The sequence below is a fragment of the Pinus tabuliformis genome, chromosome 8 (assembly GCF_031772625.1).
Source record: "Pinus tabuliformis cultivar Carrire ecotype Pingquan chromosome 8, CPIR1, whole genome shotgun sequence".
Taxonomy (NCBI): domain Eukaryota; kingdom Viridiplantae; phylum Streptophyta; class Pinopsida; order Pinales; family Pinaceae; genus Pinus; species Pinus tabuliformis.
This window is the reverse complement of record NC_142294.1, coordinates 1,490,446,113-1,490,469,895: the sequence shown is the minus strand read 5'-3', so window position 1 is coordinate 1,490,469,895 and position 23,783 is coordinate 1,490,446,113. Positions and strand designations below refer to the sequence as shown.

General features: G+C 36.2%; 1 protein-coding gene across 2 annotated transcripts in view; it reads right to left on the bottom strand.

The window, feature by feature from the left end:
* The window catches only part of LOC149241464 (calcium-transporting ATPase 5, plasma membrane-type-like), a 314,590-nt gene that overhangs the window by 275,258 nt on the left and 15,549 nt on the right, over positions 1-23,783 (bottom strand). Inside the window, exon 1 of one of the 2 annotated variants that reach the window (XM_089373983.1) lies at positions 15,232-15,645. The exons of the other annotated variant lie outside the window; for it this stretch is intronic. Within the exon in view, the coding sequence (XP_089230109.1) occupies positions 15,232-15,369 (138 nt within the window). The 5' untranslated portion in view covers positions 15,370-15,645. Of the gene's footprint in view, positions 1-15,231; positions 15,646-23,783 lie in introns of those variants that run through there. 2 annotated transcript variants of the gene reach the window in all.

Sequence of the window (23,783 nt, the reverse complement as noted above, 5' to 3'; positions counted from 1 at the left end):
TTGCAGTGAGATCAACATTCTGAACACTTAGGTTTATTGCCCAGGGGGCTTTTTGTGTCATCTGTGGAAGGTTTTAGGTTTTGTCAACCCTGTTGTTTGTTGATCATCAACAGATCTGTCTTTTTGGGCTTTACACTTGTAAAGATGTGTACCATATGTAATCTTTGTTAGGTTAATTGAAGGTTCCACTCTTACTTGACCAATATATATATATATATATATATATATATATATATATATATAAGAATATATACAGGTAGTTGTTTTAAAGTTTCTTTTAATAGAAGTGTCATATATTGAGAGATTTCTATAAAAGTAATATATATATATATATATATATATATATATATATATATATATATATATATATATATATTATTTTTTTTTTTTTTTTATTTTTCCTTAAAAGGCCATTTGGCTGAAATTTCCTCTAATATGATTTAGTTTTTTTTGCATCATATCATGTCATGTTTATCTTATTAATATTGTAATAATATATTTGATAAAAACAACATGTTATGAAATTGTTGTCATATTTATGCATAATTTTGATGTTAATTATTCTAGTAAGTTTTGGTTCATCATCTCTAAATGTGTAATTTGCAAAACCTAATACAAGAAATCATTATAGTAATTAGGAAATCATACATCATCCCTATAACATCTCTTCTCTTCAAAGTTCAAGCTGATACTTACACTAAACAAAACAAATGATTAGAATTCAATTCGTTTCTAAATACCTATCGTTGTGATATACGACTTAGCTTGGATTCACGCTATTTTTTTTTTCTCTATCGAAACATTTGATTTTGGTGGGACCTTCATATTCTCAAATCATAGTGTTTTAGGTCCCCAAGCCAATGACTTAGGCCTAACTAGAATACAATTTTGATCCATAACCTTGTATCATTTTAATTTATATAGAAATAAGGTAAGGAGCCAGTAAGATCATCACTATTCCTTTTATCATGATCCCCTCCTTCCTTTATGTTTTCTCCACCATCTTTCTTCTTCGCAGTACCATAATTTTTATTCTCTAACTTCTCCTCCTCTTACTCCTTTTTTCCTCACCCCTATCCTTCTTATCTCCTTCCTAATTGTCTCCACCCTTTCTTATGTGGGATGATAATGATATGATTCTTGGATAATATGTAAATATGAATATAGTAAAGCATTGATATAGCAACATTCAACATCAAACATATCTTATAAACACCAAAGAATGTAGTACTTTTTACAAACCATTATAATCATACAAAGTTGTATTGAAGTTTGGGTGTCAAATAAGGAATAGGGGAGACATGCTAAATAGTTTTCTCACATTCTCTTTTCTTTCTATCTTGGGATACAACAACCCTTTTTGTTGAGAAGTAGAACTAATCATACTTTTTCGTGTGGGCTTTGTTATGCATCATGTAGCTAGTTGAACCTCTTATTAATTGGTTGTGCAACAAGTTGAGCAACTCCTTAGCTAGTTTCCAACTTTTAGATTGTGCCAAAAGAATAACACCGACATGAATCTCAAAAGAAACCCAACTCTATGATATAGATTAAGCATCCATTTTTTTCTCCACCATCACCTTTGGATTCATCACCACTCTTCTTATCATCATCCCAAGCTCCTTCCTTTCTATTTTCTCCACCATCCTTTTCCACCCCACTACCATTCTTTTTTTTGGTTGACCAAGAGAGTACTATGGGTAGCATCATTGATTTCATGGTTAATCTTGGTAATAAATTCCTTTACGTGATTATAGAATTCTTTGTAGAACATGGTAGCCTATGAATCTCAATAAGAATTAAGTTACTTGAAGAAGAAGAAGAAGAACGATTAGATTTTCCATCAGGAGGCCTGCTAATTTTCTTTACTGAAGATGACCTATGAGGGGGTGAATGAATGGATGCATTGATGTGATAATATGTGCATTCTATTTTATTCTTCTTGATGAATTCAATATAAATATCAATGTCTAGAAAAAGTCATGTAAACATTGGGGCTAAGAAATGAGGTGAACTTAATAAACATCATTATAAGCAAAACTCTTTTATTAGCTCTACTGTGTCTGGAACTTGTTTTACACGTCTTGCTTCCACTCTCTAGCTAGATGGAGGGAGAGTCTCATCTCAACTAGTGTAACAAAGCATAATCATTCAATCATGAAACTGGTGATAAAATTAGGTGCACACCTATAGAAGAAATAAGAGAGTATAAAGCTCATAGGACAAAAGAAACTAAAGACCTTCTCCTCAAGTTGGGTGGATCAATTGCTTCACTCCCCACCTTGATAAGCATTGAAGTGCTTCAATTGATCTCCCACATATGTATTAAAGGCAAAGGCATAATCCACCTACACATAGGGCAAGTGATTCAACCATTTATGTAGGCATTTAGGCCATGAGGTTTCCATTCTTCCGTACCTTTTATATATATTGAATTAAAAAAATGAACTATGATCTTATGAGTAAACCTAGTTCCTAGACTTTGTCCATCTCTAAGAAACTTTTGATTTGAAAATTAACAAGGCTCCAATCAAGTTTTTCAAGCACTTTTCATCAATTAAAGCAATTATAAAACTAATTATCAAAATTAAGGCTCTATTTTTATATTATTTGCAAATGAAAATCTAAGCATTGATATGACAACATTCAACATTAAGGATAGCTCCCCATATGGAGTGATTAGGGAGGGGTTAAGAGGTGAGCAGGGTGAGGCCACTATCAGCTCACACAATGAATGAGGATGAATTTCCTGCTACACCTCATTACCTCTACACAACTTGTTATGAGAAGCCTTGTCCTCACAACTTGTGGCATTTTGGTAATTAAATCTATTCATTCCTCCACCATAAGTGACTATATCTTACCCTGGATATCCACACACTGTGAAAATTCCATTACTGAAATTTTTAATATCCACACACTGTGAAAATTCCACTACTGAAATTTTTATTACAACAGCTGGAAATAATTCTTCTAACTATAAATTAATTATGCAGTTTATTGCTACAGAAACAACAAATTAATCACATTGAAATCTTCACAAATAAAATAATGCGGAAATGTGAATACTAGCACACACACAAAAATTATAACACCGTTATTTTTGGACAATTGTCCTCAGAAAAACCCAATGTGGGAAAAGTGGTGCAACAGTGAGGGCTTTTATTATTATGCAACAACAAATTTTCTGAATACAATAAAATGTAGCCAGTATCATGATTCTACCTAAGAGAAATATTGACAAAAATATACTAAGGGATTTTACCCTCTCTCCGAACAATCTTGACACCTAACTGCCTCTAAAAATGAAGTCGTCCACCCAGCTCTGCTTCACCCTAGCACAAACCATTTCACGCTCATCCTGGAACTCCTACAAATCAAGTAGTCCACCCAGCTTTGCTTCACCCTAGCGCAAACCATTTCACGCTCATCCCAGAACTCCTGCAAATCAAGTCGTCCTACTTGTTGCTGACTGGGAAACTGCCTCTCCGACACTCTGGAAAATACTGTTGACCTTTGGAATTGAAAACAAGCTTCTCTTCAGCTAGATCAGACTTCTCAATTGAGGCTCTGCGCCGCCCTTGCGTGGTTGCTTGGAGAATAATTTCGGCCTCCTCTTTCTGACTCTATGAAATTGGAATCTCCTCTGAAATACTGCTCTACCACCCCTCTACCACCCGCTACTCAATCTATTGGCTCGATTTCAACCGTTGAATCACTTGCACTGGAAAATCGAAATGCCTAGATCACTGAGTATTTGCATTGATGTGTCCTCCATCTACCCATCGAGCTCTTCTTATAATCTCCAGCTGGAACTCCAATGACCACGATTAAAACTTAATCAATGGTTGAGATCATCTCCAAGTTGATCCGTGTGAGTTTCTAGATGATTCACACCTTTCTCAATTAATTCCTACTAATTAACCAGTTTTCCTAAGTTTGACGTAGATTTTTTTAATTATGGTCAATTAATTTAATTGAGCCATCTCTAGGTGGAATTTCCATAAACGATTTCTGAGTTTTGGAGAAGTCTCGTGTTTTAGTATTTCCACAAAGTTTAGGGACTAGACAACCATCATACACTACAAAAACTAACAATCCCTCTTAGCGAGGAAGATGTTCTAGTGACGAACTGCTACAACACCTTGTCTTTGGATCACCTCCTATATATGTTGTTGATGTCCGACCACTATGACTGACTGCTACTGCCCACCAACCACTATGCAATTCTAACGTTGCATCTGTGCTGCTATTAGCACTGCTATATTGTTGTCAACTCTGCATCTGCACTACAAATCCCTCTCAGTTGTTGTTGTTGCTATCACAACTACTACAACTGAGAAGCATCCAAAAAACTTTGTTTTTGCTACTAACACTAGGTCTCCACCATACCCATTTGTTCTTCGAAATAGACGAACTTAGCTCTCCCTATAACATTCGTGAGTATATCTAAAACTTGCTCATATGTGGCAACATACTATAGCTGGACTGCTCCACGTTGCACATAATCTCTGATGAAATGACACCGAATATCTATGTGTTTCGACGTATCATGAAACACTAGATTCTTAGAAAGCTTGATGCAACTCTAATTATCACAATAGACATTGGTTGTCTCTATCCTCTGCCTAGACAAGATTACCAATAACTTCCGAAGCCATATAGCTTCACACATCTCTATGTTAGCTGCCATATACTCTTCCTCTATAGAGATCAACACTACTGACTTTTGCTTCCTGCTACACCAAGAAACCATCCTTGATCCCACACTGAAGTAGTACCCTGAGGTACTTTTCCTATTCATTGAACTGCTTTCCCAATCTACATCTGTGAACTCACATAATCTGACGTCATCCCCTCGGGTATATCTCATCCCATACTCTATTATGCCACAGATATACCTCAAAAGGTGTCCCACTACTATCCAACATACCCTCTTTGGTTCCACCATAAATTGAGTGAAGGTATTGACCACGAAGCAGATATCTGGCCTCGTGTTGACCAAATACATGAGGGAACTGACGGGTTGTCTATAGAAGGTGGGGTCAACATCCTTTTCTTCTGATGCATCTATCTTCTTTGAGTTGGTGATCATGGGCATAAAAATGGGTCTACAAGCCTGCATTCTGAATCTCTTCAAAACATATGTAGCATATCCCCCTTGACCAAGGAAGATCTCCCCATCCTTCAACCACACTTCCAATCCTAGGAAATAGTGCATCAACCCCAAATCCTTCATATCAAACTCTGTTGCTAGGTTCCTCTTGTAGTCGTCTCTGAGCCCTATTGACCCCGTCAGGAAGAGATCATCCACATACAATACTAGGATGAGTGGATGATCCTCTACTATCAAATAGTAAAGGTTGGGATATGTGTCACTCTTGACAAATCTCATCTACTATAAGTAGTTGTCAATCTGACTATACCATGCCCTAGGATTCTGCTTGATTCCCTATAGAGATTTCTTCAGTTTGCACACATGTGTGCACCTCTCATGAGTCTTGAAACCCTCTTGTTGTTCTATGTACACCTCCTCCTCTATCACCATGTTCAAGAATTTTGTCTTGAAATCCATTTGGTCAATCTACCACCCCGTCTGAGCTATTAGGGATATAACTAACTAGATATAAGTGTATCTGGAAATTGGGGTAAAGGTATCCTCATAATATATCCCTTATTTTTGCGCATACCCCTTTTCCACAAATCTAGCCTTGTACTTCTCCACACTGCCATTTGCAACATACTTGATCTTGTAGATCTAATGAGAACCTACAACTGACCTGTCCTTAGGCCTCGACACCACCTCCCAAACATCATTCATCATGATAGAGTTGTACTCCCCTACCATGGCATCTATCCACACATGATGTTGTGTGACCTCCTAAAATTTGGAAGGTTTTGCAACCTAAGCCACTAATGCTTGGTACCTGTTAGGCTAGCTGCGCTCTCTCTTGTTCATCCTAGGAGCTCCAATTAACTCCTCTGCCTTTCTCAATGTCTCACAAATTTCTTCGTTGGTTTGACCACTAGTGGTGGGAGGTTCAACTAGCTCCTTCTCATCCAACCTCTGCTGCTTTGTCTATTGTGATCTCATTGGACCCCTGCACGTGAGTAACTTATAGTATTGGTCATTGTACTGGATCCCTATGACTGTCCCACTAGAGGCCCCTGTGGCTGTCCCTGCTGCTGGACCAATGGAGCTTCAAGTGGCTTATTCTGATCACCGACACACATATCACCTGAAAGCTCAGTTCTCCATGAACTTTACATCCCATCTCACTACAATCTTCCTATTGGTAGGAACGTAGATCTTGTATGCCTTTGAGGTTTCACTATACCCATCGAGGAACCCCTTCTCTGCAGTCTGATCCAATTTGGTGTGCTTATCATTTGGCACATGGCAATAAGCAATGCTTCTGAAGATCCGGAAGTGACTAACTTCAGGCTTCTTCCCTGTGAAGATTCCTTCTGGTGTTTTCTTCCTCAATGCCTTACGAGGAGTCTTGTTTGGAATATATATTGTCGTGTTACATGACTCTACCCATATAAACTTGGGAAAATCCTGCTCATACAACATTGATTTTGCATCGCCAACTATGGTTTGTTTGTTTGTTTTTGTTTTTGTTTTGTTTTGTTTTTTTCGCTTCGTTAACCCATTTTTCTGTGGATTGTATGGAGCTATCCACTCTCTTTTGATGCCTTCCTTCGCACAAAAATCTATGAAGTATTTATCAATATAATCTCTACCATTATCTAAGTGAAGCACCTTGATCGTCTTCCCTATTGTATTCTCTACGAGAGCCTTAAAATCCATAAAATGATTGAAGACGTCATCCTTGGTCTTCATGAAATAGATCTAGGTCTTCCTGTAATAGTCATCAATATAGGTGATAAAGTATTTTCCCCACTGAGAGCTCTAGTAGACATCAAGCCAAAAATGTCTTAGTAAATAAATCCTAACACACCATTTTCTATGTTGTCACTTCTTGGGAATGCTTCCTTAGCATATTTCCCAAGCACACACCCTCTACACACATCATCGTGATCCTTGTCGAGTTGTAGAACCCCTATTACTATCTACTTAAGCATCTTGAGTGCTCCATCATGTAAATGTCCCATTCTCCTATGCCATATCTCATTCAGATCCTTTCCACTACTACTGTTACTGCCTATTAGTGCCATTGGAGAATCAAGCTACAACCTATACAACCTGTTGCTTCGAACTCCAATTTGTCTCACCTTCTTCCAGCTTGGGTGTTTGATAAACACGTTCTTCCCTACAAAGTGGACATCATATCCCTTATCTTGTAGCTGGGATATTGAAATTAGGTTCATACCCAATCTTGGCACATGCAGTGCATATGTAGCATTGGTACTAGCTCTTGACTCCCTTTGAAAATTGATGGTACCTCTCCCCATTGTAGTACACTGCATTCTGTTTCCCATCGTAATTTGGAAGTCCACCTGCTTGTCATTGTAGCTAGATAAATATTCTCTAGCCCCTCTCATGTGAGATGATGCTCCACTGTCTATATACCAGACGCCCTATGAACCTAAGCCTTATAAGCAAGAAAATTCGTCCTCCAACCGGGAAGACAATTCTGAAGCCTCCTGCATATCAATTATGTCCATGACTTACTTACGAATTTACTGAAGACAAATTAGTGTCTATTCACCCGACACTGATTTTTCTCCAGGAAACTTCCACGAAATCCTTTGTGCCTAAACAAAAACTTCTCAACAAAAATATAGTTCTGCTTTATCGGAATAACTTCCCAACTTCACTACTGCCCACTAGAACTACTATTGGGCTTTGAAAAATTTTCTAGCCACATGTACTAGAAAAAAATTAACCCTCTGCCCAATAATTCAAACTCCCTGGCCAACTTCTGTGCAAATTTGAAAATCGAGATGTAAGACATCCTCTGAATCTGGACTATTTCTTCCTTCCGCTTTTGAGCTTCCTGTCCGACTAACTGTGCTCTGATAGCATGTGAAAATTTCACTACTAAAATTTTTATTGTGGCAATTGGAATTAATTCTTCTAACTGTAAATTAATTATGCAGTTTATTACTACGATAACAAAAAATTAATCATATTACAATCTTCACAAATAAAATACCAAGGAAATGAGAATGCAAGCACACACACAAAATTTATAACATTGTTATTTTTGGACAATTTTCCCGGGAAAAACCTAATGTGGGAAAACCACTGCAACAATGAGGGTTTTTATTATTATGCAGCAACATAATTTCTAAATACAATAAAATGTCACCAAACTTGCCATTCTACCCAAGTCAAATAGTGAAGGATTTTACCCTTTCTCTGAACAAATCTTGGCACCTGATTGCCTTTGAAAAGCAAGTCATCCACCCAACTCTGCACAGGCCCTGTGTCACTCTAGTGCAGTCCCTTTCACACTCAGCTTGAAACCCCTGCAAATCAAGCCATAGTGCGTGTTGACTAGGAAACCTACTCTCCAGTACTATGGAAAATATTCTTGGCCTCTTGAACTGAAAACGAGATTCTCTTCAACTGAATCAAACTGCTCAATTGAGGCTCTATGCTGCCACTGCGTAGCCTCTTGGAGAATAATTTAGGCCTCCTCTTTGTGACTCTCCGGAACTAGAATCTCCTCTAGAATACTGCTCTATTTCCCCTCTGCCACTTGCTACTCGATCTACTCACCTACATTGGAAAATCGAACTTCCCAAATCACTGAGTATCTACACTTATGTGTCCTCCATCTACCCATCAAACTCTTCGTATAATCTCCATTTGGGACTCCAATGAACACGATTAAAACTTAATCAATGCTTAATCATCTCCAAGTCGATCTGTGTGAGTTTATAGATGGCTCACACATTTCTTAATTAATTCCTATTAATTAACCACTTTTCCTAAGTTAGACTTAATTTTTTTAATTATGGTCAATTAATTTAATTGAGGCATCTCTAGGTGGAATTTCTGGTAACAATTTCTATTTTTTGGAGAACCCCTATTTTTTAGTCTCTCCACAAAGTTTTGATACTAGAATACCATCCAATTCTACAAAAACTAACTGAGTTTTGAGTTAAACTCAGTTAAACTAGTTCCAATTGATGAAGGAACTAGTAGGAGGTCTAATAGTGCGGTGTTGCTTCATGTGTTCAACCAGTTAAGTAATAATTCAACCATAAATAACTCATGCATGTTAGATTTGAGAGTTACCCAGTTTATATTGGAGTTCAAGGAAAGTGTATTATCAGTTCTATCATTATATGAATCGTAAATATGGTGCATGCAGTCAGAGGAAGAGCCTAAAGTAACTGTGCAATCCAATGGAGGAAAATTCCTATTAAATAGGGGCCTAATTCCTCATTGAATAACGCAAGGAAGTAGGAGCTTGGAAGGCTAGGAAATTGGTTAAGTATTGGCCAAGGCTTGTCTAGGAAGATGTAAGCCAAAGAGAGATAATGCAGAGGTTGCTCGAGCTTGAGCAAAGCATTGTAATCTTCTCATATTTTATGACTAATGTAATATATAGATAATATGGATTTTTAGTTGTGGCTTTCCCCAGGAAATCATTGTGTAATGTGTTGATTGAATTCTTTCTCTTGTCTGCTTCATGATTTTGTGTTCGTTTAATCGTTTATGTTGATGAGTAGAGTAGATTCAAGTCTATTGTTTTAACATATTACAATTAGCAGTTTGAATTACAAGGAATTTCAACATGGTATTGGAGTTGAAATCACTATAGAAGAGGAGAATATGAGTTTTTCTTTTGTAGGTGAAATCAAATTTGTAGTATCATACTTCAGAGCCAGCAGGCTATCGTTCTACAGATTAAGACATGAATATGCCCTTGAGGGTAGTTTGAACTATATTTCTAGGAAGGACAGGATGGAGGCAGTGTTGGAAGTCAACGGACATAAAGAATTCATAGACAAAGATATTCCTAAGCTTCCAAAAGTTGATGCTCAAGATCTGGTAGAGTGGAGAAAATGTGTGGAAAAGGCGAGAAGGATTATCCTAGAAGGAGTTTGAGATCATATTGTCTTGAACCTCCATGGTAAGGAGTCTTCATATGCAGCGTGGAAGGCCTTGACATACTCATTTCAAAACAATAGTGACCACATGAAGCTGGCACTAAAGAACAAGCTTAGAAAATCAAGATGGAAAAGGGAAACACAATATTAAAGTAGTTGACCAAGTTCACCCAATGTCTGGATGAGTTTGGAAGTGTTGGTGTTAGAGTTGTTGAAGACAATCTGGTCAGCCTAGCACTTCGAGGCCTTCCCAAGAACTGGCACAACTATTAGGACTTAGTAAATGGGAGGGAGAAGCTACCAGAGTGGGAGCAGTTGTGGTTTGACTTGGTGCAAGAAGAGGTTCGACGGAACACCAGAGATGGAACCTCATCCAAAGAAGTAGAAGAGGACTTTGCATTAGTCAGCAAAGAAAAGAAGGCCAAGGGAAAGAAGTGCCAAGGAAAGGAGGGCAAGAAGAAAGACTTGTCCAACATCAAGTGATTTCATTGTCACGAATTTAGGCACTATGCCATAAAATGTCCATATAAGAAGGCAAGAAAGAAGGAGCTTGTAGTTGCAGTAGCAGGTAAAGCTCTAGCTTCATAATTCGAGCTTGATTTTACTCCCATTGCATGCATGGAAAGCAATGTAATGGGAAGGATGTGGTATATCGACGATTGTGCCTTGTTCCATATGACGAGGAATCAGTGACTTGGAGGAGAAAGAACTCAAGTAGAACATTGAGTTTGGAGATGACAGAAGGTATAGCACGATCGACATTGGTACCGTTACTTTTCAGAGGGAGTCTGGCTCCCCTCTCAAACTCAAGGATGTGACGTATGTATCGGGTCTAAAGAAGAATCTGGTTTCCATCACGGTATTGGAAGATTGTGGCTACGATGCGATATTTAGCAAAGGAAATGTTTTCCTTAGACACATCGCCACGAGACATGTGAAACATATTGGTGTGCGAGACAAGAACCTGAATGCACTTGAGGTAGAATATGCATGCAAAGCCTTGAGGAGCAAGGCAAAGGTTAGAGACTTGGTGGTTGAGAGGGAGCATAATTTACCTCTCAAAATGGAGCCTCAAAAGCAGCCTCAACAAGTTGTGGAGTAGCCACAATTGGAGAAGCAGAGAGGAGACAAAGTGGAAACATTCACTCAAGCAAAGACCTCCAGTAGGGGGGAATTTCGAGCCAAGTGGGCAAAGGGAGCACATGCACCCATACCTCCAATTGTGAGGTGGGGTGATATGAAACCTAGGTCCAAGAGTTTCATAAATTGGGCAGGGTCCATTGAGGTGTGTCTGTCTCATGGATCATTACCTTGCTACGAGTGCCCACAATATTCAACAGTAGGAGGATCAATGTTAGTCAGGTATTGAGGAGTGTGGAGCAGTGTTGAAAACAGAGCAGGAGGCTCAGTAGCAGAGCCAACAACAACATAGTTTTTCTAGTAGATAGTTGTATATTATTAAAGACACAAGACACAAGGCTACATGAAATATATTAAATATGTACCAACTTGTTTGATGAAATAAGATTTGTCCTGGAGTTAACTAGGTTAGTTATTAAAATTACTTGAAATTCCATTCGTGTTCTATGTCTACCCAAACGAACTTTGGGACATGGTAATTCATAGGGTGGAAAATAAATTTGATAAGTGGGTATCTAAGCCCATGTCTTTGGTTACACCATTTCAAATATGCACTAATGTGTTTTTTGTTGCATATTTTTGTTACTCACAATGTCAATCTCCATTTCATCGATAGTTACATAATTTTGGAGACATATCTTATAGGTTAACTTCAAACATTGGAAATGTGTTTGCATAATTAATTAGAAATTTCAGTTGCATACTAAGTGATTGGGAAGTATGGGTATTGCCAATTCTTATATTTGACCTAGGGCCTATTGTGCAATAAGGGCATATGTGTTGCTATGGATTCTTATAGCAATAGAGTGATAAGACACTTTGAAAGATTTGACTAAATATTACATCATGAATGGAACCAGGGAAAATTTTAAGGATGGAAAATTATCTTGAAGTTTAAAAACATTGGCGAATCTCACTAGTCCCTAATATGTAAACTATAAAATGTTTATTGATATATTTGTAAAATTATTCAAATTTATAATGATTTTATATATAGTATCTATATAATGTTGGCGATTTTTAAGGTAAAATAGTTTTATATTATAAAATTTGGGCAAATAATTTTTAGAAAAAATGGAATTAGCGAATTCTTTTTTTTGGAAAAATCATGGAAAATTAGCCCACCTGCGAATATTAGCCCCTAAAATTTTCCATGAATGGAACTCCCTATATAAATTTTCTTAATCAAGTATGAGTTTGCAAGGCTTGGTCATCACCCCCACCAAAATGAACATTAAATGTACTTTTGTTTCCCTAAGTATTTGAAAGGAAAGGTTCTCCATTAATTCCCCCCTTAAAAGGAAGGGACCATATTTTAGCAGGTTTATCTTCAATCAACATTCCATTTGGTGGTCTTCATTTGTATTGTATAATGGAAACCCTCTAGGTAAAATTCAAGTGGCCCTCAACCATGTTCATAAAGGGTGCTAGAAATTTCTTGGATATCCTTGATGCCACTATAAGGACTAGGTTCCCTAGCTTATTCTTAGAGTTAGATCCATGATGAAGAATGAAGGGATAATGCTATTTGAAAAAGCAAAGAAATTGACTTTTGACTCTTTTGTTTAAGTTGGGTGTCAAACCAAGAAAGAAATGATATAAACAATGGAAATGTAATGTCTTGAAGGTCGTCCATAAAGATAAGTTTGTTGATGGTATCAATGGCTTAATTCGGAAAGGCCCAGGTTATATGCTTAACTAAATAACTTTGACAGTGGAAATTAAATGAGACAACATGACTTATTGATCTTAGAACCATATGGAACAATTTAATTGAACCTAATAAAACTTTCTTTCACTAGTACCTTATTCTTAGTGGCCTCATTTTTGGCTAATGTCTTATATGCTTAGGTTTCCTCCACATTAACTGCCCTTCTTGTGAGACATTGGAATCATTTAAATATTTGTTTTGGTTTTGTCTAGGTTTTAGTCTCCTACAATCATTTTCTTTGGTGCTAGACATTATTGAGTATTAGTTGGAATCTTAAATGGTCAATATATAGACTTTGAATTCTACTAATAAAATTGTTGCCATATGTGGGCATGGTGGAAACCTATGTTAGCTCATCTTTGTGTGCAATTCCAAAAGGTTAAGTTAGATATCATCAAACTTTGCAATGTTTACAATATTGGGAGCACGTGCACAATGTATTGAGATTCCAACAAAGTGTCATACTCCCTCGTGATGTTACAAATCATGATAGTTAAAATTAGGTTGACCTTGCCATCGAGGAGGTTAGGACATGAAAGAGCACACGTCTTGACAAATTTATTAGCCATCCAAACTCCCTCTCAAGATCATGAACAAAAAATTTCCATGCTAACAATCACAATTGTTGGAATTAAGATGTTCACTAAGGAACAATAAAATGACAACAATGGATGGGAGATTATTATTCTTGAGCCCCAGCCATCGCCCTAAGGCTACATTGAGCCACCTAATAATAACAAGGATGATCTACATGCTTTCCAATTCCTTATATCTATTTGAATTATTATATGTATGATTTATTGTTGTTGTTGATGTTGATGATGATAATCTAATTTTAAGGTCACGACTTAGCCAAAAACCAAATTTGTTGTATGAGATCCCATTGCTTTGCGGAGAAGGAACTCGCTCCATGGGTCAATTTGATTGCTTAATGTATAGAGATGTATATAATCTACCGACCTCCAAATTTGAACATATGGTTTCCTAGAAAGAAACATGTATTCTTAACCATTAGGCACATTCAAAATGTACAAGATGGTAAGATGACATTTTAATGTTTTGAACATCTATGTTTTAACTTCTTACACCATGTGACACTATAATTTTGAAATTTCATGTTCTATGTTAATGCTTAATTAGTGGCAAGATATTGATATAAGCGTTCAAAATTTCACTATCCTATCTAACAACTATCGTGACTCTTTTTGGATGAACATACTACCATCTAGAGATCTCATACAAGTCAACATGGTCAAAGTTCACCCACTAGATAAAGATGGCATTTGTATGTTTAATGTTCCATTATTATACATGGTTTCAGTACTTCAAGTGAACATGAAAAATATTGCTACATAAAGGTCTCCTACCTCGGAGCATGATCAAAGTTTCTCTCTTACATATGGATATCAATTATATAATGAAATTGTAATCAAAATTTCACAATTGTATCACTTAAAGATCACCTCGGATTACAATTATTATGGGAAGAGGACTTAATACCTATACCTAGGTGTATTTAACAATTATATGGAATGACTTTAAATTTCCAAATGTTAACTATAAATATTGATAGGTTCATTACTTTCATAAATAATGTCATATCAATCGTGAAATTCCAACATCTTTAAAATAAAATAATTCATTTCAAATCATAAACTCCGACCACTTTAAAATAAAATAACTTTTAAATAATGAAACTCTCACATCTTTGAAATAAAACAAATTTTAAATAATGAAATTTTCGTACAATATATAATTAAACTTTATTAAATCAAAACATCTTTCATAGATTTGACTAAACTAATTCAGATCAGTCCATGTAACCAATGCGTTATCCTACCGGATGGGGGATAATAACTTTTTAAACCCAAAAGAAGAGTTGGAATTAAATACATTAAAATACCTTTCACAATGATATGACTAGACATGAAAGCGACCAGACAATGACATACACATCAGAACACTTTGACCAATTTAAAGAGACAAAGTTTTCAATGAATTTTTGGAATAATCCAAAAATTGTGGACCACCCTCCCCAAGTCTTCGCAGGTAGTCAACTTAGTCGACGCATATTTCGTATAAAAAACATTAAAAAAAAGGACATTTTAGACACTAGTCGACTAAACGCATCCCGTGCTAAGTGACTGATAAGTGCGTTCGGCGGAAAGAATAAACATTTCTAAACTAAATTCTGCCTGTGTTTAGATCTTATTGTAAACTCCAGCCAAATTTAGCAGAGTACACCCACACTTCAAATAAAACTAATCTCAAATTTCAGGCAAAAAAAAGTTCACAGTTATGGCAGAAGCTGTAAAAACATTCAAATTTTGAAAGAAATGTATACGTACTCTCCATTTTTTGAGGTTATCCAGTGGTGCTTTCTTGGGCGGGATATTGAAAACATCGTTCTGCATTTCGGCTTCGTCATCGCTCTCGTTGAACCGCTCGCAATTCTCCCACGGATTTTCAGTCCCGCCGGAGCTCATGGTGACCCTTTTCAGGCGCAAGGGAGATGACAAACTACTTGCCTTAGCCTTAGAGTATTTAAGGCTAAAATCAAACTGGTATTTCAATTTTCGTATCCAAGCTCTGCGCTGTATCGTTTAAGCAAAAAAATTTCCATTCCCCTCTTCTCTGCACGAAATCAAACAATAAAAGCTGAGCAAGAAACGGCGACCGCACGCCACACGCAACTTCGTTTCCCAAGTTTCCTCTAAAGCTCAGAAGCGCAGCATCTTTCGCACAGATACCTGTCACACTTTCGATGCTCACGGACGAAACCCTTTGCGCCTTCTCTTCCAGGAGCGTTCGGTGAAACATATCCTCAGACAGTTTGACGTTGGACGATTCGCTGACCTCTTGAATGGATATTAGAATGAGCGGGCTGTTTCTCCGAAACTTCTGCCCACTTTCACATCTATCACCATTGGAATGAGCGGGCTGTTTCTGCGAAACTTCTGCCCACTTTCACTTCTATTCCTATCGGATTTTACGGAAAGAATGACTTTAAGAAGGTTCCGGGAAGATGGTTGTGGGTTTTGTCAAGGTGTCATATTTGTCCATCCATCGCAATTTGGATGAACATCTATATCTGGCATTCATGCTCATTGCGTTGTCATAATCACCTTCCTTAAGCGCTATACATTATGGTCGTACCCATCATTCATTGCCAATGCAATTCTTTTCTTTCAGTAATAGGTCTCAGAACCGGGGTTTGCCAATGCAGGGCTTTTCTTTAAGTAATAGGTCTCAAAAACAGAGATAAATTTTTACACCCATCTAAATTAGTTTTAGATCAGAGTAAAAACATGAATATATATTTTTTTAAATTACTGCAAAATTTATTATAATTTATGGTGGATGTAAGTTGATTCATGATTGTTATTCAAAGAAAATTAGGCCACTTTGAATTACCTGTTCGTGGTTCTTAAGATCGCTTTCACTTCTAGCCATGCCTTCCTTCCTTGGGTATTAACCTATTTTGGGCATTAACTTATTTCCTTAAATGGAAGGATAGTTTTGGGTAATACTTAGGCAGAGTCCAAATATGATAAAAATCTGAATATGTTATATATTTATTATAAAAAAATATTTTTTTTTAAAGAAATATATATATTTTTTAATTTAGAATTAAAAAATAAAATAAAAGTATATAAATAAATTTTAAATTTTAGTAGTCAAACCACTGAAACCAAAAATATTTATACACTAATTTTATATTTAATTTAACCACAATCTTAAATTATTATTATTAATATTTATTAAGGTTAATTGGTTATTATTTAAAAACTCCTTAATAGGAATTTATTAAACATAATTGAATATACTATTACAAGAATCCCTTTACTATTTATAAGAAAATTTCACATATTTATATTATTTTCATTTAAGTTTATTATAATTTTTATTCATTAAAAAAACTCAAATTTAATAATATATATATATATATATATATATATATATATATATTTAAGAATTTAAATTTTGAATTTTAAGAAAAGTGGATCTAAACCATGATCTAGTTTTGGGGGAGTTTCTTCTTAGTCAGCATTCTAGATCTAGAGGAAAGTCCATATAAACTTTAATATATTGTATGTGTTAACCCAAGCCACATACTAAAAAGTGGAGTTCAATCTCTTCCTTAGATTTGTTTCTATCCAAGAAGACTCTCCCTAATAACATCTTAAAAATATATTTAAAAATTAAAAATATATATTGTTTTTACATATTAAAAATATATCTTTTTAATTACTTTTTAATCATGTTACTTTATTCATTAAAATATGTTATATATAAATTATTTTTTTAATTATGCTACTTTATGGGCCAAATACAAAAGAAATTAAAATATGTCATATAAATTATTTTTTAATTATGTTACTTTATGGGTTAAATATAAAACAAAAACAAAAATAATTAGAAAATTTTATTATAAAATATTATAATACATGAAAAATATATAATTTAATAATTTTAATATAATGAAAGATATATTTAAAAAAATAATTTAAATACAGATTTCTTATTTTTTAAAACATATTGAAATTAGTTTTAGCTTTTTATTAGGGACATCATACTAGTGGAAAAATACATTTTTGCCACTTCTAAAAATTAACAAGGTCTATGTAAATAAAAATTACAAAATATTTCTCCTTAATCATATTTCTTACTGTAATTATCGTAAACTAAAAACTAAGAAACTAACTAGAATGAAAAATTAAAGATAAGTGGTTTGAAAAGAAACCAACTAAAAAGAAAAATCAAAGATAAGTGGGTTGAAATCATCATATAGTCTTGAGGAAGTCTGATTCTTCAACTGCAATGGGCTCCTTGTTGCTCCCTAGTGAGCATCCTAGGTCTCGAGCAAGGCCCAAGTGAGCATCGATATGTTTTGTATGTTGATCCAAGCCATACACTAAGAGCTAGAGTTCATCTAACATAAGGGAATCTCCTCCCCAGATTTGTTTCTATCTAGGAGGAATCTCCCCAATAACATCTTTAGGTGCCAATAGATATCTATTGTGTACATATATTAGTTGAAACATCCACGAGCATGTGCCACATTGGGAACCCAATCAACAATTGCATTTGTAACCTCTATATCTCTATGACAACCTCTTTCAAATATTATTCTTCTTTCAACTTCTGTAATTTCATCTTGCACTAACTGAGGCATATGGGAACAAAAGAGCTAAGTTGAGGACTTTTCTCTCTGTTGTTCTATGGAGTTGACATGGTCTCTGTAGTAAGCCATATCACAATGATTTTAGGCTGATTTCCTTGGCATAACTACATGCAAAGATAAAATCCAAACGAGGGTCAAGACAATAGAGATAGGAAGGGCAAGAGGAAGGTGAGGGGAGCATGTCGATGAAGGGGACTAGTAGGGGCAAACTTGGGGCCAAGAGTAAGTGAAACCATAGGACAAACCTATGTAGGAGGAGATGGTAAAGGACCCAAAAGGTCGGGTGGAAGTAGGTAAACATCAACTCAAACACATGAAGGAAAGAACACAAACTAATAATGCCAACAAAAGAAACAATATACCTGCGAGTAGTCTAATTAGGCGTAGGAGAGAAAATCTCCCTCGAGTGAGACACAATTAAGAAAGAAAGATAGACCAGAAGAAGGTTGGAATTTAACCTTTGCAGTGCCCATTATCTACAATAAACATCGAGTGTGGGATCCTAAGGCCATGAGTGGCCATGAATTATTCCAAGAATAAAACGTGTACTAGGATTTAACCTCTCGCTTGTGTAAAATCAAACCAATTTTTCCATTCATCATCCCACTCTACTCAAAATGAATGTTTAGCATGGAAAGTATCGTAGCGAGTACATTGTTAAATGATGCATGCGAACCTCCTTAGTCCATAATAATCATGGTACTATTACCGAAAACATTTTGCGTTAAACTACCTTTGTTGTCAAGATCGAGTGAGGATCTACTATCATGCACGTTCATTATGTACCAATTCATGAAGGGATGGTTGATTAATGTCACTAGGGGGCACGCTGCCATGTCCTCCTCTACCATGGCTTGGTGGGATGGTGGACATGCGTCCACCCACCTAGCTCTTCGTTGAGACTCCATCTATGGAATAACAAAATATTGTTAAAATACATCATGTATATAATTTTTTTAACTATAATACTTTATAGCACAAACACAAAAGCAAAGTAAATAAGAGAATATATTATAAAGTGTATATATATATATATATATATATATAATTTGATAATTTTAAAACAATATAATTATATGAATATATGATTATGTTGATATTGTTTTATTTATGATGATGACGACCAACTTCCACTAAGATCTATATGATTTACTAGATTTTAAGAAGGTAAATAATTAATCTGAATCTTTTAACATTTTATTTCTATGCTAAAAAAGAAGTGAGAGAAGCATTCCCAGATCACCATAGTTTTGTTGACTTAAAAGGTCAAGAAGGTTGGTAGTGTGACAAATATTTTGAAAATTAGATTGAATGGGAGTTTAAGTTGGAAAATCGAAGAGAAATTTCTTTTCATCTTCAACCCTTTTAAGGTCACATAGGTGAAAAACTCTTTCGTCCCCTGGCATTTGGGAATTGATAAAGCTCATAATAATTAGTTATTATCTTGGTAATGCTCATTTTCTTCTTAACACTAGTTAAGACAAAAATATAATTTTGATTTTTGAGATTGGGGTTGATCACCTCCTTATAATATCTTAGTTTCCTTTTACCCTTTAACTCTTTATTACCCCATAATTTCTTCTTAAATTTGGAATTAATAATATTTTTAATATTATCTTCCCCGATAGGGGTGGTCACTCGGCATAACACATGGCAGCAGGATGATGTATGGAGCCCATCTGGCCTCCACACGCCCCTTCAATGCGCCATAATGAGCAAGGCTGGCATTAAGTGCCCACAGGCGGGTGACTCTCTCACTCATGGCGATGATATATTCCATGCTAGGCACAAGAATTTGGTTAGTGTGGTGTTTCAGGCGATGAAGTGGGAGGTTGCAGAGGGAATTGGGTTTATGCTCTGGACTACCCCGTCGAGATCACGATAGCTAGCAAACTACGATTGCGAGGAATGGGATAATACGGAATGAGGGGAAGTCTTGGCCAAGGATTTCTGGTGGGATCTCGACACGTTGGAGGTGGCCAAGGTTTCGAGCCTTACCCTTGGGTACTCTGGTCTGTCCATTGAGCAGCTTGTGCTGTCAACAGAGGAGGGGTTTTTTCTCGTCTCTCAGTATAATTATGTATTTGTTAGTCTTCTTCGTCCCATTTGCTACTGGCCTCACACGTGGTTTTGTTTTGGGCTGAAGGTTCAATGGAGATTTCTCTAGGTTGGCTCTTTCCATGCTGGTGTAGTCTGCATGGTGTTGGTTCTCGCTAGCACTCGCCGTGACCCAGTGTCCAACCCGTTCCTAGTTTGGAGGGGAGAATTCTATGCGGGCACGAGTTGGGGTGGTGTTAGTGAATGACAGAAGAATTGGCAGAGTATTTCCATTCACATCATCTTCAGGTTTGGTAATTTGTTTTATGAGCTCATTTCCCTTGTGCATTTTTTATTCAATTCGTGTTTCTTGTCGAGGGGGAAGTCTTTCTGCAAGCCCCCTGTAAGGTTTCATTAAGGCTCCTAGGGGCATGATGTTACTGCCATACCTGCCTTCAGTTTTCCTTGGTCCGCCTCCATGCCGCGATAGAGGGGTCGTCCTCGACGGGGGGGAGAAACTCTTCGTCAGGAAGAGCGGCAGAGGCAGAACGAGGGAAGCCACTCATCCTCGGAGAATGCAACTAGCAGGGAAATGAAGGAGGATGTTGCAATCTCCCCTGTCCACTCCTCAGGCCATGTAATAACACTAGCTACCTTGGACTCTCTGGCAACCCAGCTGCACAATATTCAAATGAATATCGACATCATGCAGGAACAACGCTATGAGGATCAAAATGAATTGGTAGCCTACATCAATGATGTTCAACATGTTCAGAATGAAATCTTGGACAACCTGGATAACATCCGGCGACAACATTGATGCACCAACGACCACCTTCGCACTCTAGAAGCAAGGGTGGAACACATAGACTTCCACATGCATGAACATGCAGGCTACTTTGTTGCTCCTCCTGTCTTTCCTCCCAACCCGCCTCCTTAATATGTTGACTCCTGCTCTGGTTTATGTTCAATTTTGTTTATGTATGGTATGGCTAATAGGCCAATCGGAAATAAAGGCTGGCACTGAGTGTCTCTGTTTACCTCCATGCCCTATTCTCAAAAAGTTTGTTCGGAATGAGAGAGAAGGGCCTGTTGAGACGAATTTTGTACTCAGTTTCTCTTTGATAATATAATGAAAGCTTGTTGACTGACATAAAAAAAATATTATCTGGATTCTGCAGAATGATCTCCTCCTTTATTCCCTAATGGTCTAGCCAAGACTAGGCATCCTTGTGCCACTCTCGCTTGAGTGAAGGTGGGGGTTTTGGCTAGAGTTATAAGCAATTTTAGGAAACCTCTTGGTGTGCATGTTGTATGAATTTTTCTTATACATAAGATACCTAGTCACAACCATGCTTTCAATGGGGGGAAGGCTTGCTTCAATTAGGATGTTAAGGTAGGGAGTATTTTCTTTAATCTTGAGGTTGTAGGTTATAAACTATTTTTGGATTAGTTCAATCTTCCTCCACAACTCTCTATGTATACTGCAACAAAGACCTCACATGCATATAAAATAGCATGAGTGATGAGACTCTAAAAGAGGAGCTTTTCTTAAATCCCAAATTTATATATCTACTAGATTACAATTGTTTTCTAGCCCATAGTAAGCTTTCCAACCTCCATTTACCCTTTTCTCAATGCTATAATTCCAATTAAGGTTATGATGGATGTCAATTCCCATATATTTGTATGAAGGAACTTTCTCCAAGGAGCTGATGTCATAAACGTAAGTATCATAGGTGATGTTTTTGGATTTAATTATATTGACTTCAGTTTTATCAATATTAATAATCATACCCATCTTGGAGCAAAAATGTTGGAGGATTCTAAGTTTCTTTCCAATATCATAATGGCTCCTTGCCAAAATAACAATACCATTAGCATAAAGGATAGAAGTTATGACCATACCTGTAAGCATGTGGCGAACACAACCTGCACCTTCCGAGCACTCTCCTTGCTTATCAGTGTAAATGCCAAAAAGGGTAGGGAATAAGGGACATCCTTGCTTGAATCTGATATTGAATTTAATCTCATTTGACCAACCCTCGGTGGTCCTAAGATTGATAAAAACGTTCTTGTACAACTTTGTCACAATAACCCTCAACTCAAGAGGAACCATTATCTCGTCAATCCACTTCCATAGCTTTATTCTAAGAGCAATGTCAAAAGCTTTCTAAAGGCAATAAAACAATAGAAGAGATTTATTATTACGAAATTGTAATTATCCTAAAATTACAAGATAGTCCATGATTTAATTTTTTAAATAAAGTTATACTTTTTCCTTTTTCTTTTTATTGAAATAATTATTTTTAATGTAAAAATGACTTTATTTTAAATAGGAAAAAATCTAATATACTAAATAATATAGGTAAGCATGGAGATTTTGACTTCATTAACTTACTATATTAATTATAGAGTGAATATGATAAATTTTATAAAAAATAAAATAGTTATTTAAAAAAATTAGTAATAGGGAGGTTTATAGTGGTATGATGTTGTTTATTATTTTATTATTATTTATTGAATGTAAGATGACATTGGAAATTGGTATTATAGGTCCATGTTATTCATGGTATTATAGGGTCTAATGGTTAAGAACATGTATTTCCTCCTAAGAGGTCATAGGTTCAAAACAAGAGTGAGGTAGAGTATGTATACATGGCTTTGTAGATTTTTGTAATCAAATCATTGCGTGGAGGCGGGTCTCTTGTCGCATAAAAAAAGGGGTCTCATACATCAATTTATTGTCTAGCTTGGTCATGATCTTAAAATTGGATTATTATTATTATTATTATTATATGGTATTTCATTTAACTTTTTGGTTGAAAAGAGAAGATTAAAAGATGAATTAAATAAGCATACCCACTTGACAACTAATTAATTGTAACCACCTCGCGTTAAAGTTTCATGTAAAAAGGGTATTAAAGGCAAAATAAGATCAAGATCATGGGACATGTATTCCACGCTGAATGTTGGGAAAACACTTTTGTGGGCATCACTTGTGGTTTAATAATGACTATGGAAATTGGAAAAAAGCAAAGAGGAAATAATTGACATTTAATTATGACAAATGAAGAAAATAGGAGAAAAGGAAGGTGAAGAGACACAAATATGCATGCAAGGGAAATTAGAGAAAAATGAAGAAAAAAGAGACATTAATAATAAAAGGGCATCAGAGAAACAACTCACAGTTTTTTTATCAGAGTTATAGTTTTTGGTCAGTTTTGGTTTGGATCAATTGAGAAAGAGAGAGAGAGAGAGCTCAAAGAGGAGAGAGAAAGCAAGCAAAGGAAATCAAAGGAAAAGCAGGGAAAGCAAAGGGCAAGAAAGGAAGGCAAGGGAGTACAAGGAGAAGGTTGAATCAACAACTTCAACAAGATGTTGCAGGTAACAAGTTGCATGTGTGATTTCCTAGCTGAGGTGTGAATCTATGATAGATGCATTTGTTTATTTGGTTAATTTGTTGTCATTGACATGGGTTTTTCCTGGTTTGACAATGGCTTTAGCCTATCCTTGCCTTGCCATTTCCTGGATAGCCATGGTGTGATGGGATTCATTCTTCGTTGAGCTTTAGATTGCCGAAATGTTTTGGAACTAAGTGAGGTGGTCTCAAGAAAATCCCCAAGGTTGGGGGCGGAGATGGTTTTCTCTGGGAAGCCTTCAATAGGTGGGTGGAGA